At 45.9% G+C, this 18,809-nt stretch overlaps 1 protein-coding gene across 1 annotated transcript in view; it reads left to right on the forward strand.

The window, feature by feature from the left end:
- The window catches only part of HCN4 (hyperpolarization activated cyclic nucleotide gated potassium channel 4), a 58,042-nt gene that overhangs the window by 14,642 nt on the left and 24,591 nt on the right, over nucleotides 1-18,809 (forward strand). Inside the window, exon 2 of the mRNA XM_007948991.2 lies at nucleotides 13,628-14,051. Coding sequence (XP_007947182.1) covers nucleotides 13,628-14,051 — 424 coding nt within the window. The remainder of the gene's footprint in view (nucleotides 1-13,627; nucleotides 14,052-18,809) is intronic.

The raw sequence follows: 18,809 nt of genomic DNA on the forward strand, positions 1-18,809 counted from the left end.
GGTCCCAGGAATAATGATGATGATGATGAGCATGTACTGAATATTTACACTGAGTACAGCGAGTTACAAATATTATTTCATTGAATTCTCCCTTAATCTTGTGAGATTAGGGCTATTGTTTTCAATTGACACATGAGCAATTGACACATGAGAAAACAAGCTCAGAGAGCTTAAGTGATTTGCCCAAGATCACACAGCCAGGTATTCAAATATCAGAGTGCCTAAGCACCATACCCTGCACTACAGACTTGTTGCATATCAGCATCACCTGGAAGCTTGTTGGAAATGCAGAACCTCAGGCCCTGCTTCAAACCTGCTGAATCAGTCTGCAGCTTCATAAGATTCCTAGGAGATTTGTGAAGGAGCTCTGGTGGTGTAGTGGGTGCCTGCTAACCAGAAGGTCAGTGGTTCAAGCCCACCACCTGCTCTGTAGGAGGAAGATGCTTCTGCAGAGATTTACAGCCTTGGAAACCCAATGAGGTCGCTATGAATCGGAATCGATTCGAGGACAGTGGGTTTGGTTTTGGAAATTTGTGTGCATGTTAGTTTGAGAAGCCCCGTGCTACGTGATTAAAGGATCTCCAAAGAGGAAGGGAAATATCAATCTGTTTCAGCCCTCAGACAGTTCACCTTCTCCTTGGGGAGCAGCTGAGACTAATCCTCATGATACAGAGGCGAGGACATCAGTTCAGGAGCAGGGGACCTTGGAAGAGGGCAGAAGGTCACTTTTATTTGGGTCTTTTAACAAACAAAACTTATTCCTCAAGTAATTGATGATATTCTAGAAAAAAATAAAGATATGCCTAAATCCAATCAACCCACCTATAAATCCAGCACTCGATGCCCTTGGCTTTAAATCGAAGCACTTCTGGAGGCAGCCCCAGGAAGCTGAGGGAGCAGCTACCTGGGAGCCCAGTGATTCTGAGTCAGACATTTCGAGGTGGGTTATAAATAGAGCCCTAGTGGCCAGGAGGGGGTGGGAGGAAGAGAGCAATTCATCTATTGTAGTGGGGAGACCCTGAGGTCAGGGAAGAACAGTGAGGATCTAGGGGGGTGAGAGCTGGGCAAAGAGGAGGCAGGGGGAGTAGGGAGATATTTCCCTTAGAGGCCAGAGCAGAGAAGTCCAATGCCCAAGAGGGTTGTGGGAGGCAGCTATTTAAAGCCAGAGGGTGTGGAGGAGGCTAAAATACAAGCCCCAGGACATAGGCTGGGGAGGACTTTTGCTTGCACGCTTGACCCTGGACCCTATCCCTAGAGGCATCCCGTTGTTCCTTTGGGTGGGTATATGGTATGAAGAAGAAGCTCTAGTGGCATAGTGCATAAGACATTTGGCTGTTAACCAGAAGGTCAGAGGTTCAAACCCACCAGGTGCTCCATGGGAGGAAGATGAGGAATCTACTTCCATAAAGATTTACAGCCTCAGAAACCCAATGGTGGTCGCTATGAGTATGAATCAACTCGATAACAGTGGGTTTTGTTTGTTTGTTTGTTTTTGGTTTAGGGTATGAAGGGGTGGTCAGAAACTCTGCCTAGGAGAACAATAAACAGGAAACAGCAATGGTGGTTGGGAGGGTGAAGAAGACAATGAGAACGTCTACATGTGTGTGGACAAGTGTGTTTTCACACACATATGTGCCAGGGGCAGACATGCATTTGACATTAAGTCCCCTTTGCCTATCACACCTGACCTTCAAGAAGCCTCCCTCCCTCCACCTTTATAATGGACCTCCTCCAAAAAATCTCATCCTGACATCCCCCTACATTCTCTCCACCTACCCCCTTCTCACTTCCATCAGCTTAGGAGTCCTCTGAGGATCAGGATTGTGTCTCCCTGACACAGATCAGAGCATGGGACACTGGTCATTGTTTAAAGCTGATTTTTTTTCCTTCTGATTATAAAGGCAATGCTTGCCATATGGGAAATTTAAAAAATAGGGAAAGGTGTAATGGATAAAACAAGAGTCACCCATAATCCCACCCCTGCACAATAATCAATGTTAATGTTTTAGTGTAGTCTTTGTTTGTTTGTTTGGCAGTTTTGTTTCCCTAGCAGTAGTCTTGCATCCATCCATCCATTCATCTTCCACCCATCCATTGAACAATAAGAGAACTTTAGTGAGACCCCCTTGTGCCCAGCTATGTGCTCATATTTAAACAAAAGATGAGAATTTTTTTTTTTGCTCTTGAGGAGTGCACAGCAGGGTTAGGGAGAAAAGTTAACTTCTGGGTCTGTGTGGTGGGGAATGGAGAGGGATTCCTTCCCTGCCTTTCCTCACTTTTCCCCACCCCAGAACCTCCTGGGTCTCTGTGCTGGGCCTGAATGGGGAGAAAAGAGAATCATTGAAGCCCCCATAGTGGGGCATCCAAATGAGGGCTGTGGTATGTTCTTCCACTTTCCATCCTATGCCCACCAGGCTGGAAACACAGTCACTGCTTTGGTTGAAGTCTTTAGCCACCATGTCCCTCCACCAGCCCTCTTTGTCATATCACACTTCATATTTCTCTTGGTCGTCTCTTGTTTACCTGCCTTCTCCCCCACTTCCAGCCCCTCCTCTCCCCACCTCTCTGTAACCTCTCCACCATTATCTTTAGCACCTGGTGGGGGCCATCTGCTTTGGGATGTTTCTGGGAGTCTTGGGGATTTAGATGTGATAACTCCCTCACTGATCATCAGAGGCCTGTGAAAGCCTGTGGGAAGGAGCTAGGGTCTCAGAAAGGGCTACTCATTTCCTGTCACTTCCTCTGGACTTCCTGTCACTCAGCCTTTGGTTCCTGAGACACTCATTCATTCACCTGTTCAACAGACCTACATGTAAAAGGCATGGTGCAAGTTCAGGGAGTTGAGACCACAAGATAGATAAGCAAGCAAACATGCCCTTTCATTGGAGTGTGATGCTAGGATTCAGATGCTAGGGAAGCATGAAAAAGGGGCATCTAACCAGATTTCTTAGAACACACACAAAGCTTCCCAGAAGAAATGACACTTCAACTGAACCAAAGGTGCATAGTAGTGGGCAATAGTTGGGACAAGAGAGTGCTAGAGGCAGCAGGAAGCATGGTATTTGGGGGACACTAAGAGTTGCTGAGTGCATGAGGAAAGGATTGGGGAGAATTGAGGGAGGAGAAGGAGGCAGGGTCCAGATAGGAGGGGTCTTGAGAATGACAATGAGGAATTTGGATCTTAGTTGGGCAGTGGTTGGTGAGGTGGAAGGACTTTGGGCTTGGCAAAATGTGGAGAACAAAGAGTGGAGCAAAGAGGAGGAGGAGGACCCTGGTTAGAAAGCTGTTGGAGGTGTCCAGGTGGTTGGTTGATGGGACTTTCTGGATCCAATGTGATTGAGTGTCAGAAGGTAAGGGAGAATGAAGAGCTTAAGGTAAACTCCAGGGTTTTAGATGAAGCTGTTGGAGGGCTGGTGGTACCAGTTACTGGTAACACAGGAGGAGTTTGTGGAGGAAGCTGTTGGGTTTTATCTGGACATATCAGTATGTGTTCCCCCCCCGGGACATCCAGGTGTAGATGTGAGTTAACAAATGGACACATGACTGTGGAGCTCAAGAGAGAGGTCTAGTTTGAAATTCAAAAGAATAGTGAAGCTGTGGGAGTCAGTGCAGTTACCCAGGCAGAATGTATAGAAGGAGAAGAGATGCAGGCCAAAGGAACAACATTTAAAGGCCTTCAGGGGAATAGGAGTCCTTGCTCAAGAGAAGGGCAAGGAGAGGGATACCGAATAGAGAAAAACTGGTCAACTGGGGTGTCTCAGAAGTCAAAGAGGACACTGTCTGGAGGACAGAATGGCATACAGTATCAGGTGAGGCTAAGAGTCAAGAAAGGAATGAACTAAAAGCATCCATTGGACTTAGCAGCAAGATGTGTAATGGTTATGTTGCTGAAAAGTTAAGGGAGTGTTGGGGGATGGAAATGAGCATGGGAAAGTGGGGACAGTGACACCTCTTTCAAGAAGCTTGTTTCTGAAGGGGAGAAGAGATAATGGTATCCAGGAAAGTTTTTGTTTTGTTTTGTTTTAAGTTTAGATGGCTTTTTTTAAAAAAAGCTAGTGGGAAAGGATGAGTAGAGAGATTGAAGATATGGACAAGAGAGGGATAATCTATTGATTAAGGTCACTGGGGAGGGAAAAAAGGAATGGGATCAAGAGGGCAGATGGAAGAGCCACTGCTTCCCTTGTGACTGGAAGGAGGGGAGGGAGATGAAGGCAATGCAAGTTCAGTAGAAGAAAGAGTAAGGGGACTTTCTGGTGGCTTCCTTTTTTCTCTTTGAAGTAAAAGGCAGTGTCATCTGCTAAGAGTGAGGGGAAGAGTAGTGGTTTCAGAGCTTGGATGAGAGAGGAAATCTTTTGAAATGGTAGCTGTAGAGGTAGGGAGGGAAAGTTTACTAGAGTCTCCTAGAAGGATAGGCTAGCAAATGTGAAGGTCCAGCTGAGTTTGCAAACCATGATAAGGAAACCGAGGCACTAAAAGCTGAGAAAAACCAAAAAACCAAACTCACCGCTGTTGAGTCAGATCCGACTCATAGCAACCCCTCCTTGGGTTTCTGAGGAGGTATCACTATGGAGGTAGATTGCCCAACCTTCCTTCCAAGGAGTGGCTGGTGGGTTTGAACCGCCAGCCTGCTGGTTAGCAGTCAAATGCCTTAGGCACTACTCCACCAGAGCTCCTAAAAGCTAAGGGACTTTATTATTTAGTAAGACTGGTCTGAGTTTGTGGAATTTCCTACATACAGCCCCTGTGTAAATAGGAAAAGGTTTGATGGTGGCCCCAGGCCAGGGTTGTGATTTTTGTGAATTGCATGTCAGAAGAACAGAAGCAAGAGAGATAAGGGAGATATGAGATGAATTGGACAATGATGTCTAAGGTGGGGAGAGAAGGCAGGGAGATTTTGATGGGAGAATCAGAAGAGGTCAGCAGATTGGCAGTTCTCAGGACACTAACAAGTAGGTGTGTGTGGGGGGCGGTTTAGCTTCTGTCAGGTAGGCTCCAACAAGATCAGACCATTAAGATCCCTAGGATTCTCTTTGGCTCATTTTCAGAAGATCCCCAGGCCTTTCTCCATAGACCATTGTAGTCTGGAAGCTCTGCGGAAACCTGTTCAGCCTCGTGACAACACTCATGCCTCCACTGACTGAAGGGTGGCAGTTTCATATGAGGTGTGTTGGCTGGGAAGTGAACCCAGGCCTCCAACATGGAAGGGGAGAATTCTACCACTGCCCTCAAAGAATAGGTGTAACATAACTGAGTATGAGAGTTGAAAGGAGAGGAGGTTGGGTGAGAGAGAAGATTGTGCATCTGAGATTTTAGAGATGGAACAATTGAAGGTGGTGATGATCTAGGATGTACTGTTAGAATGGACGCCTGAAGAGGAGTCATTAAAGTCAGGGCTTCAAGGCACCAAGAGATTGGGGTTTTTCCACATCTATGACATGGAACCAAAGTCACCCAGAATGAAGACAGGATTTGGAGTGGAATGGAATGTTGTGAACCAAGTGCCAGCATCACCAGGGACTCCAAGGGGGGCAGATAGATTCTGGAAGATTGACCAGCAAATAACAAGATTCTCAAAGGATCTGGAAGACATTTCTACCATAGTCAGAAAGTGGTAACAGTAGGGACCCACCCCTGACCTGTATGTGGGATGTGGAAGTGAAATCTTTAGGACAGAGTTAGGGAAGGATGTGGAGAGGTCATTGGAGTGAAGAAGGTGAGGATAAAAGTGCCGTGAACTTGGAACAGGAGAGAGAGAACAGTGGAGGTGCAGAACATAAGGGGTCTGAGTTTAGGGGGGATAAAATACTACTAGCAGGATTTATACTTCTGCACGGTAGTTTGAAAAGAGCTCTGGTGGCACTGTGGTTAAAAGCATTGGGCTAACTAAAAGGTTGGTGGTTCAAACCCCCCAACTGCTCCATGGGAGAAAAATGAGGCAATCTGCTTCTGTAAATTCTGTGAAGATTTACAGCCTTGGAAGCCCTATGGGGCAATTATACTTTGTCCTATAGGGTCACTATGAGTCAGAATTGACTCAATGGCTGTAGTTTTATTGAGTATATATATAGGGAGCCCTGGCAGCATAGTGCCTAAGGCACTTGACTGCTAACCAGAAGGCTGGCGGTTCAAACCCACCAGCCACTCCTCAGAAGGAAGGTTGGGCAATCTACTTCCATAGTGACACAGCCTTGGAAACCCAAGGAGGGGTTGCTACGAGTCAGGTCTGACTCCATGGCAAACAACAACAACAACAACATGTGTGTGTGTGTATATACATACAGAGAGAGAGAGAGAGAGAGAGAGAGAGAGGTTAGAAGTGGAACTCTGGAGTCAGGCTTGTTGGATTTGAATTCTTGTTTCACCGTATATTGCAGATACTCAATTTCTTGAGCTTCAGTCTTTCACCTGTAAAGTGGATATAATCATAGTATCTACCTCATAGGGTTGTTATATGAGATAATCCATATAAGGAATTCAGTCCAATGACTGGCAAATATTAAATCCTCAATAAATATTGACTGCTACCCTCCTCCATTTTTATCACTTTGGTAGCTATTTAGGGGGTCTTAGGAAAGAAGCAAGGGCAGCTGAAGATGGCTGTGATGTTTTCAGCCTGAGCGATTGAAGTGCTGACTGTGCTTTGAGGAGGAAGATGCTGAGTTCAGCTTTGGACTTCTTGGGTATAGGAGACAGCAGGCCCTCCAGGTGGACACATTTCACAGGCAGGTGGGACTGCAGATCTGGTGTTAGGAGCAGTGTCTGAGAGAGAGCCATCTGCAGAGAGAGAGGAGTTCAGAGATGGGACTGTGATGTGCGACTCACCTGGGAGAAAACATGGAGGGACACAGGGTCACTGTGGACAAGGCCTCTGCCCTTAAGTAGCCCACAGCATGCTTGGAGATCTGAAAACCAGGGCTCAGACTGGGCTAAGGCTCAGTTGGTTAGAGACTGAGAGGCTCAGAAGAGGTAGCACTTCAGATGAATCTTGAAAAATGGAAATGATTGTAATGGCCAAAAAAACCCATGGCATTTTGTTTTTTTGAACTGAAAGAATTCCCCGTGGGTATCGTATGTGCCAAATGTATACAAGCGTGTATGGCAAGGAAGTATTTAGGTGTGAAGATGGTGCCCATATGAGGTAAAAACAAACAGGGCACATAGAGGAATTTTTATAAAAATGTGTTCCTGGGTGTGTGTGCACATGCATGTGCTGTGTGTACATGTGTGTATATACTCGTGTGTGTGTGCATGTGTGTGAGAGTGCATACATGCATAAAGGCGAGCACTGACATGTGAGGACAGGAGAAGGCTAAAGGAGGCTATCCATGTTCTGAAATCTCCACTTCTGCCACCCTTTTATCTGCTGCCACATTTTCTTCAGGCTCTAAGGAAGGACAGGACCCTTGGTCTGGTCCTTGAATCTTTTAGTTCATGACCAGGAGCCTCCCATCTTCTCTTCACCTAGTTCCCTTAACCTTCCTCTCAAACTTAACCATGAAATGTTCCAAATATTAGTGGAAAAGAACTGCTAGGCTTTTTTCCATCCCTTATTTCTTCTCTACATGAGTCCTGCCCCCTCCAAAGCCAACCTAGAAGTGATCTCCTCCTGCTGAGAGGCCACCTGGTTATCCGGATGGACCTATCAGCCCAAGTGGGAGGTAAGGTCCAGGATTGAGGAAGGACAAACCTGGGGCCAGGGACTGAGGGCTAAGATCCAGGTCTAGATCTAGGTCTAGGGCTGAAACTGGACTAGGGCTCCTGGAACTCATTTGGTGTCTTATTGTCAAATCCCCTGTCAGCTTTGAGAGTACTGGGATAGGGAATGACTCTCTGGTTTTGCGGAGGACTGAGGTCTCTAATTCAGACATATGCCAAACCCAGTTTGTCCTTATCTAGATTTCCACTGTTTCCCTGCCAGGTTATGACACCTGACACCTACCCATGGATTGTGGAATTTCTTCATTGATGATTCTAGACGGCAGTGGGAGGGGCATTGAGCATCCAGCTTGAAGGTTTGGAAATGTCACTATTCCCACCTTTGTGGACTTTAGTTTTCCCTTCTACTAATGCAGCTGCAGTTGGTTGATTGCTGAGGATCAGCTATGTGACTCCCTGAACTCAGGAAATGCCTCAGAAGGCCCTGGGATCAGGAGGATGAGTCCTTTTGATGTCTGTGCATGTGCAACCCTCTCTTCTCCCCTCTTGTCTCTGGGACTGAGGCTAAACTGGGGGAGTGGTAAACTACCTCTCTAGTGTATTCAAAGGTTCCAGAAAGGCTCATCAACCTCCCCATATCCCACCAAGGTGCCTAAAACTCTGAGATGAGGTCCTGTTGTCCCTCAGACCTCTCTGAATCTTGGATCTGTCCCTCACTAGCTATGTGATCTTGGGCAGATTCTTCTCCTCTTTGACCCTCAGCGGCATCATCTATATAATACAGATAATAGCTGCTGTCTCACGACCGGTGGGAGGGTTGAATGAAATATCGCATGGAAAGCCCAAAGTAAGTGATCAGTAAATGTGGAGTGTTTGGGGGGTCTTTCTGAATGAAGGCTTTTTCAATCTCCAAGGAGTCCCAGTGAAAATGCCTGGGAACATTAAAGAATCAGTTGAGATGCTCTGCCCACCAGGGTGGGAGTGGAGAGGGACCAGGGGCTGAGGATGGCAGTGTAGAGGCTGTTGCCTTCTTTCCGAACTGACCTGGACCTGCAGAATGGGGCTGGCTGACAAGACAGATGCTGTCCGTGGTGCTGAACACCATTGTTTGGCTTTAGCGCGGCTGTGCTTTCAGGGATCTCCTGAAACTCTGACCAAGAGCAAGGAAATGTAGTACTTAAGGCCAAGGGCAGCTACCAAAGCCCAACTCCTCCCACGTCCTCCAGGAACACCTTCTGACCTTGCTTACCTAGGCCTCAGGAGCCCACTTGTCTTAGATGCCTGGGTTACATGGAATGGTATCTTAGATCACTGCCCAAGTTGTCTTTTTATTTTATTTTATTTTTATATTTATTGTGATCCAAGTTGTTTTTTTATCTAAATCCTGTCCTCAAACTAGGACTCTTGTTGGTGCAATGATTAAAGTGCTCTGCTACTAACTGAAAGGTCAGTGGTTCGAACCTACTAGGGACTCTGCAGGAGAAAAATATGGCATTCTGCTTCTGTAAAGATTTCAACCTTGGAGACACTATGGGGCAGTTTTACTCTGTCCTATAGGGTTGCTATGAGTTGGAATCAATTTGACTGCAGTGAGTTTGGTCCTCTAACTGCATCATGAGTTTCCTGTCTACCAAGGAAAATAGGTACTGTTGTTTGATTAGTAAGGGAATATTATTGTCGGTGGCTTTCCCACACTGGCCCTCCAGGGTCCATTATAGGGTTCCCTCCATATACCCCTCCAGTAGATGCTTTGCTTTGGCTTTTGACTGGAAGTTTCACTTTTTCTTCTCCCTCATATCTTCCCTATGAATTTGTTCTTGAATTTTTTATTTGATTCAATAATTGAATTCTTGAACTTTTGACTGGAATTATGTATTTATTCATTTAATAATATAGTGAGGTCAAAGCACATTATAAATCACAGTTTATTTAATTCTTACAACAATCCTGCTGGGTTGTTGTTGTAAGTTACCACCAAGTTGGCTCCTACTCATGACTGTCACATGGACAACAGAACAAATTACCACCCATTCCTGTGCCATCTTCATGGTCATTGATATGCTTGACTCCATTATTGTGGCCATGGTGTATTTTGAGTGCCTGTCAATCTAGTAGGTTCATCTTCCAGCACTATATTGGGCAATATTCTGTTGTGATCCATAGAGTTTTTATTGGCTAATTTTCAGAGGTAGATCACCAGGCCTTACTACCAAATCTGCTGTAGTCTGGAAGCTTTACTGAAATCTGTCCACTAGATGGGTGACCCTACTGGTATTTGAAATACTAATGGCATAGCTTCTAACATCACAGCAACATGCAAGCCACCAAAACATGACAGACTTACAGATGAGTGGTGGCATAGGTCAAAACCATTACAAATAACAATATTTATTTAAATTTTATAATAATCCCACTATGTAGATCTTGTTATTTTCCTCATTGAGCAGATAAGGAAATAGATATGGGGAGGTTAAGTGACTTGCTAGGCAATAATGGAGCCAGGAATCAAACCCAAGCTGGCAGCAGAGCCTATGTTTCTTCCCACTGGATTATGCTACCTCTCAAGCAGCTCCATGATGCTCCAGTGTCCATGATTTGTGAGAATGAACATGCTGGTATTCCAACCCATCCCTGACAAGGCCCCAGAAATATCCCTGAGCCCAAAAACTCACAATTGAAACAATTAGTCAGAATGCAAGGAAATGGGTGTTTTTGCCTTATGTAATTTAGTTTTATGAAGACCAGTAAATGCAAACATTCTCCTGTTAATTACTGTCTCGAATTTGGTCTGTAATTGAGAGAACTAGATCTGGAGAGAGTGGAGAAACCCGCCAGAGTGGCAGCCCTGCCGGAGTCAGCATTCCTAGCTGCCTTGTGCCTGCTCTGTTAATTTTAGAAACTCTTTCAGCCTGGGTGTATTATTAGCTTTATGTACAGAGGGCTCCATGGCCCTCAGTGGCCTCTCTATGCCACGGGATTTTGTTTTGTTTTGTTTTCCCCAAGAGATTAAATGAAAAGGAATGACGGCAGTGTGTGTAAAGGGGTGTTTGCACACCAGCTGAGTGAATGGGGGATATGTGTGTGTGGCAACTAATGGGTGTACACAGCTGTCTCTGAATGATGTGTATGTGGCTTGGTGGAGAGTGTACTCAGCTCATGAGTGCCCCAAAGGAGCTGAGTCTATGCTCCCAATACCCATGACTCCCTGGCAGGCTGTGCTGTGCTCTGGGCAGTGAGCTGGGAGGGTTGTCAGCACTTAGGTTGGGGTCTCCCAGCTGGCATAGGGGTGCTGGGGCTGGAGAAGGAACAGTGGGCTGTGGGGATAGGGAAGGAGTGAAGTTGAACCCCTAGTACCTTCTCATCTTCAGATGAGAAGCGTTAGCCCCATGAGGCCCTGTCTTGAGGCCCTGAAGGGCTAGTCTTTCAAAGGAACTGTAGGGAGCTGCCTTTCTGGAAGCTGCCCTTCCTGGAATTGTGTGATATGGGACAAAGCCCGCCCACCTTCAGTGAAGCAGACTCTGCTCTCTCCTTAACTCCTGACACCATTTTGAGGTACACTGACAAAGAAAACAATTTGCTGTGAAGTATTTTTTTATCCCCCCAAAAATCTGAAACTCTTTTTTTTAAATTATTATTTTTAAAATTTTATTGTGATTTGAGTGAAAGTTTACAGAGCAAATTCATTTTCCATACAGCAGTTCATACATATTTTGTTTCATGACATTGACTGCAATCCCTACAATGTAACAGCTCTCTTTGCTTCCCAGTAGTTACCTCTTCCCTATGTCCTTCTTTCCTATGCATTCCTGCCCCCTGAGCTATCTCTCTGTACAAATACTGACCGTCTGTTCTCCCACAACTGATCATTCTAAGGAGTGTATCTACCTGATTTGAATATTCACCCTATATGACTGTCTGTGACAGTCTGTGTATATGATGAGATAGATTAACAGTGGCTGCAACAATGGGCTCAAGGATTGGGAGGCTGGTGCAGGACCAGACAGTGTTTCGTTCTGTTGTACATAGGGTCACTATGAGTTGGAGCCAACTGGATGGCAACTAACAGCAACAACATATGCCTGCTTATTGTTTGGCTGGAAGCCATGGGAGTGAGTTCTGTGCCAGGTCTGAATGGTAGCTAGGAGCCATAATCTCAGGGGTCTCACCAGGCTCTTACCAGACCAGTGAACCTGGTCTTTTTTTTTTTTTTTTTCCTGATTTTGAGTTTTATTTCACATTGTTCTCCCACTCTATCCAGGATCTCCTACACTGATCCTTTCAAACCTGGAACACTTTAGGTAGGGGGCACTGTGGATTTGAGGTAGGATCCTCTGGAGACAGGAAAACTTGTCTGTTCTTCTTCCACTTCCTTCTGGCTTCCCTGCAGAATTAAAGATGGCTGGAAGGTTATTTCTCTTGCAAGAAGACATGCTAATTTCTGCCTGACTTAAAACCTTTACTTGCTATTGTGTAAATATCTAAATTAATAGCAAAGGAAATAGCTCTGTAGGACAGGCTCTTGGTCCTGGGCCTGGTCCTGGGGTGCCTGGTACCTGGGCAGGGTCCCTGGGAATTTTTGGCCACACTTTCTAGATGTGCCTACCTGTGTTGTCTCCACACTGCAGAGGGGGCCCTGTTGGGCCAGGTGGGAGACAACCCAACACAGACCTAGTGAATTGGCTTTGAACTTCCTCACATTGCCTAACCTTTCAGAGGCTCTAGCCTGAGGATCCCCACTCCTACCCCTTAGGATGGACTTGCAGATGCTTTGAGACCTTAGGAGAAATGATGCTAGGAGTCCTGGGCTAATCACTTCATTGCACTGAGTGGCAGATACCTCACTGATGCCTGAAAGTCCCCCATTAACACTTCCTGCCTTTGATGATATCACTGCTTCCCCACTCCCCCTACTTTTCCCCCTGTTAGTATGTAAATATCTCTATAGAATCAACCCCCACTATTGTGAAGTCATCGACTCATAGCAACCCCTCCTTGGGTTTCCGAGGCAGTATCACTACGGAAGTAGATTGCCCAACCTTCCTTCCCAGGAGTGACTGGCGATTTTGACCCTCCAGTCTTCTGGTTAGCAATCAAATGCCCTAGGCACTATGCCATCAGAGCTCCTAAATATCTCTATTGTTGTTGTTGTTGTTATGTGCCTTCGAGTCAAACCCGACTCATAGCGACCCCTCCTTGGGTTTCCGAGGCAGTATCACTACGGAAGTAGGATTGCCCAACCTTCCTTCCGAGGAGCGGCTGGTGGGTTTGAACCGCCAGCCGTCTGGTTAGCAGGCAAGTGTCTTAGCCACTATGCTACCAGAGCTCCAGATGGACAAAAGGGAAAACCCCAGGGAGACAGTATGGGAGTAGCCAGATCAGAATGATAAGTCTATTGTTGGGGCTCCACACTTCATTGTACAGTGGGGAAACTGAGGCCCAGAGAAAAGCAGACATCTGCCTGATATCACACAGCATATTGGTAACAGACTCCGGGCTGGAGCCAGGCCTCCTGCCTCCCAGGCACCTGATGTATGTCTGGCCCTTCCTTGTTCTCCTAACAGCCTATCTCAGGCCTCAGCTGACCCTGAGAAGCCTGGCCTGCGATGAGAATGGTGTGGGGCAAGCTGCTCCTATAGCTGAAACAGCATATTACTTATCTCAGGATGTCATTGCTTAGTTTGCTTTTCAGCCAGACTTTCATTGGGGGTGGGGATAGGAGTAGGAGGTTCATCATTAGGGGAACTCATGGGATAGTAGGGCACAGGTATCCTTAGTGGGTAAAGAGCTCTTGCTGTGTCTTTCCTCTTATACCTTCCAATCTCTCCATCTTGCCCTTGTGCCTGCTCATCCCGAGTGTCTCAGAAGTTCCCAAGCTTTCTCTTACACATTTGTTCTCTCTTGGAGCTTTCTCTCTAGCTCTATAACCATGATCCCACTCCCCTGGCAACTGATCCCCTGTGTCTCTGGGCAGATTTTACTGGGACCTGACCATGCTGCTCCTGATGGTGGGAAACCTGATCATCATTCCTGTGGGCATCACCTTCTTCAAGGATGAGAACACCACACCCTGGATCGTCTTCAATGTGGTGTCAGACACATTCTTCCTCATCGACTTGGTCCTCAACTTCCGCACAGGGATCGTGGTGGAGGACAACACAGAGATCATCCTGGACCCGCAGCGGATTAAGATGAAGTACCTGAAAAGTTGGTTCGTGGTGGATTTCATCTCCTCCATCCCCGTGGACTACATCTTCCTCATTGTGGAGACACGCATCGATTCAGAGGTCTACAAGACTGCCCGGGCCCTGCGTATCGTCCGCTTCACCAAGATCCTCAGCCTTCTGCGCCTCTTGCGTCTCTCCCGCCTCATTCGATATATTCATCAGTGGGAGGAGGTGAGTTGTCAGATCCATCCAAACTACCCAAACCTTCTTGGGGGAAGGAGTATCTTTCACTCACAGGGCAAGTGAGGGGCTACCAGGTAATCTCAGATAGTTGGACATGGTCTGTCAGATTAGAGTTGGCCCGCCTGCTCTGATAGGACAAGTATCAGTAATTTATGACCTCTAACCGTTTGCTAAGGTGCTCTGGTGGTGCTGTGGTTAAAGCATTGGGCTATTAACCAAAAGGTCAGTGGTGCAGACGCACCAGCCACTCCCCAGGAGAAAGATGAGGTAGTTTGCTTCCATAAAGATTTACAGCCTTGGAAACCCTATAGGGGTCACTATGAGCCAGAATTGACTCGATGGCAGTGGGTTTAGGTAACCATGTGCTAGATACTGTACAAGGCACTTTATATACAGCATCCCATTTAATTCTCTCAACAGCTGTAGAAGGTACCAAATAGGTACTAAGTTTTCACATGAAGAGATTGAAAGACAAAAACATTAAGTGATTTATACAAGGTCACACATTTGGAAACCTCCCGGGTCCGACTCAATGGCAAATAACAACAACAAACACACAATTGGTAATTGGTGGAACTGAAATGTGAACTGAAACTGACTGACCCCAGAGCCTGAACTGTTAAACACTGCATTACATTGCAGGGGTTAAGAACTCATAAACCTCCAGGTAATGTGAAGGGGTGAAAAGGACCAGCTGAAGTACAATAGAGAGTGTGGTGGACTGGGAGAAGCTGGGAACACATCTTCTGTCTACACTGGGCAGCCCCCACTCAGCTCTAGTCAATTGTTCCCAGTTGAGAATGGCTCCAGGGTTGCCAGATCTATAAATTTACCACAAGAAGCAGAAATCTGGATTTTTGTTTTAATTTTATTGTCAACTATCCCAGGTTGGGCTGTTCTGGAGCAGACCCTGAGATGAGGGTTTGCATGGAAGTCATTTTTGGGGGGGAAATATTTCCAGGAAAATATGGTAAGGGAGTAGAGAAGAGAGGCAGGGAAAGAAAGGAAGCCCAGCAAGGGTGGGACATCAGCCACAGTTCCACAGAGAGTGACTTTGGCACAATCCCACAGGGGAGTTCTGGGGACAGTGTAGGTCACACCCCACCAATTAGCTTAATGGAGGCAAAAGAGTTAGAATTTGTATATCCCCTTACTCAGCAGTTCAGTGGTAGAATTCTCACCTTCCATTCTGAAGACTCAGGTTCGATTCCTGGCCGGTGAACCTCATGCACAGCAACCATCTGTCTGTCACTGGAAGCTCACTGCATGTTGCAGAACAAGTTTCAGCAGAGCTTCCAGAGTAAGATGGACTGGGAAGAAATGCCTGGTGGTCTGCTTCTGAAAACCAGCCGGCGAAAACCCTGCGGATCACAACAGTCCGATCCTGTTATGCATGGGGTCGCCATGAATCAGGGGCCAACTCAAAGGCAGCTAAGAGCAACAACAACACTCATTGGTTAAAGGCACTTCCAGCCACTGCCAAACTAACAAGTAAAGCAGTTTCCAGCAGTCCGGGGCAGGCAGGCAGGCCACTGACAAAGACGCGCAGGTGCTGGCTGCTGGGAGAGCACAGAGCAGCCTGAAGCCCTGTGCACAAAAACTGCAAAGGTGTCCAAGGGGCTTTGGGCAGAGCACTGGCTGCAGAAAGTAAACAAAGCATTATAAGAGAACTGAGTGAGACAACACTCTTTCGAACAAACCAATTTGTCCATGGTGGGATGCAGTCAGTCTGCAGGAGGAAGAGGAAAAAAAGCAGAAAGACCTTGCCTAGGTTTTGGTTTGTGTCCGCCACACACTTGTTCATGCCTTTTGGTGGCGGCAGCAGGCCAGGCCAGCCTGAAGGTACCCGGGTATGGGGAGGTGTGCTCTGTGAGCACACTGGGATACATGAGCAAGCTGTGGCCTGGCTGTTTCTTCAGGGGTGCTTTTCCCCATCATATCCTGCTGCTGCATTGCTGGTTCCTGGTCTTCAGGACCCCTGCTTCGATTGACAGACATCCTCATGCTCAGGATACAAAGTCCCCCACCCGCACCCTCAAGCAGCAGCCTGGGCGCCAGCATGCAGCACCCACAACTAATGGTTGGAGCACCAGCAAATTCAGGCCACAGACGAGAGCACCTGTGCTGCAAAAGTGCCGACACCAGCTTTACAGAATCACTTTATGGCAGAAATTCTCTTTGCCTTGGAAAATTTGCATTGTTCCTGCTGACAGAGGGTCAATGACTTGCCCAAAGTTGCATGGCAGGTCTCTGGCAGAGCTGGAACAGAACCCAGTTAGCACTCTTGGCTCAGCAGTGTGGCAGTCCCTGCCTAGCATAGCAGGATGTTCACGGGTTTTGGAGACAGACTAATATGTTTGAGACCTAAGTTACAAGCCCTACCTAGGTCCATCTTGCCTCTCAGAATCTGTCTCTTTATTAGCAAAATTGATAAAAGTAGTACCTTCCTTACTTGGCTGGTCCTCATAGGGTGTCAGTGAGGCTTTGTTATGCCCTTAGTACAAAGCCTGATTTAGAAGAGCTATTTAATAAATGCTCCTCCCCACCCAATCATCTTAATAATGGTAGAATACTCTCCTTTCATGAGGGAGACTCAGGTCTAATTCCTGGCCAGTTCATCTCGTACACAGCCACCACTCATCTGTCAGTGGAGGCTTGTATGTTGCTATGATGCTGAACAGTTATCGGCAGAACTTCCAGATTAAGATGGACTAGAAAGAAAGGGGAGAGATGTCCCACACAATGGGCAGGAAGGAGAGAAAGACGGGGACGACAAAGTGGCAGGATCCACGTAAGGGGAGGGTGGAGAGATTTCGAACAGCTAAGGGAGATGAACTTGTCTGTCCGTTTGTCATACTGTGGTGACTTGCATGTTGCTGTAAGGTTTGAGGTTGTGCCATCGGTGTTTTAAATGCTAGTAAGGTGCCAGTAAGGTTGCCCAAGGAGATCTGGTAGCATAGTGCCTAAGGCACTTGACTGCTAACCAGAAGGCTGGCAGTTCAAACCCACCAGCCACTCCTCGGAAGGAAGGTTGGGCAATCCTACTTCCATAGTGATACTGCCTCGGAAACCCAAGGAGGGGTCGCTATGAGTTGGGGCCGACTCAACGGCAAATAACAACAACAACAACAACAACAAAGGTTGCCCATGGTGCACAAGTTTCAATGCATCTTACAGACTGAGACAGACTAGGAAGAAGGAAGAGGCCATTCACTTCTCAAAGAATTGGCCAGGGAAAACCTTATGAATAGCAGAGTAACATTGTCTGATACATTACTGGGCAACTTTATGAATAGTTTGGAAACACTGACATAGTACAGGAAGACAAGCCCCTTGGGTTGGAAGGCACTCAAGAAACTTGGGAAAGAGCTGTCTTATCAGAATAGAACTAACCTTAATGATATGAATAAAGTAAAGCTTTTGGGACCTCCAACTGCTGATGTGGCACAACTCAAATTGAGGAGAAACAGCTGCAAACATCCATTAATAATCGGAACATGGAATGTACAAAGTATGAATCTAAGAAAATTGGAAGTTGTCAAAAATGAAATGGAACACATAAAGATTGATATCCAAGGCATTAGTGAGCTGAAATGGACTGGTGTTGGCCATTTTGAATCAGACAACCATATGATCTACTATTCTGGGAATGACAATTTGAAGAGGAATGGTGTGGCATTCATCATCACAAAGGATGTTTCAAGATCTGTCTTGAAGTACAATGCTGTTCAGTGATAGGATAATATCCATACACCTACAAGGAAGACAAGTTAATACTACTACTATTCAAATTTACGCACCAACCACCAAAGCCAAATATGAGGAAATTGAAGATTTTTATCAACTTCTGCAGTCTGAAATTGACTGCACATGCAATCAAGATGTGTTAATTATCACTGGTGACTGGAACACAAAAGTTGAAAACAAGGAAGAATCACCAGTAATTGGAAAATTTGGCCTTGGTGACAGAAATAACGCTGAAGATTGCATGATAGAATTTTGAATTTTGCAAGACCAACGACTTATTCATTGCAAATACCTTTTATCAACAATACAAATGGTGGCTATACATGTGCACTTCACCAAATGGAGTACACAAGAATCAGATTGACTACATCTGTGGCAAGAGGCAATGGAAAAGCTTAATATCTTCAGCCAAAACAAGGCCAGGAGCTGATTAAGGAACAGACCATCAACTGCTCATATGCAAGTTCACCTTGATGTTGAAGATAATTAAAACAAGTCCATGAGAGCCAATATGACCTTGAATATATCCTTCCTGAATTTAGAGACCATCTAAATAATAGATTTGATGCATTGAACACCAATGTCCAAAACCCAGGAGAATTGTGGGATGACATCAAGAACATCATCCATGAAGAAAGCAAGAGGTCATTAAAAAAATGAGAGGAAGAAAAGACCAAAATGGATGTCAGAAGAGACTCTGAAACTTGCCCATGAGCAGAGAGTAGCTAAAGCAAATGCTAGAAATGACAAGATAAAAGAGCAGAACAGAAGATTTCAAAGAGCAGCTCGATCAGACAAAGCCAATTACTATAATGAAATGTACAAAGACTTGGAGTTAGAAAATCAAAAGGGAAGAACATGCTCGGCATTTCTCAACCTGAAAGAACTAAGGAAAATGTTTAAGCCTTGAGTTGCAATATTGAAAGATTCTATGGGCAAAATATTGAATGATGCAGGAAGCATCAAAAGAAGATGGAAGGAATACACAGAGTCACTGTA

This window comes from Orycteropus afer, unplaced genomic scaffold, assembly GCF_000298275.1.
Source record: "Orycteropus afer afer isolate SDZICR_OR568_19922 unplaced genomic scaffold, OryAfe1.0 scaffold00233, whole genome shotgun sequence".
In the NCBI taxonomy this organism is placed as follows: domain Eukaryota; kingdom Metazoa; phylum Chordata; class Mammalia; order Tubulidentata; family Orycteropodidae; genus Orycteropus; species Orycteropus afer.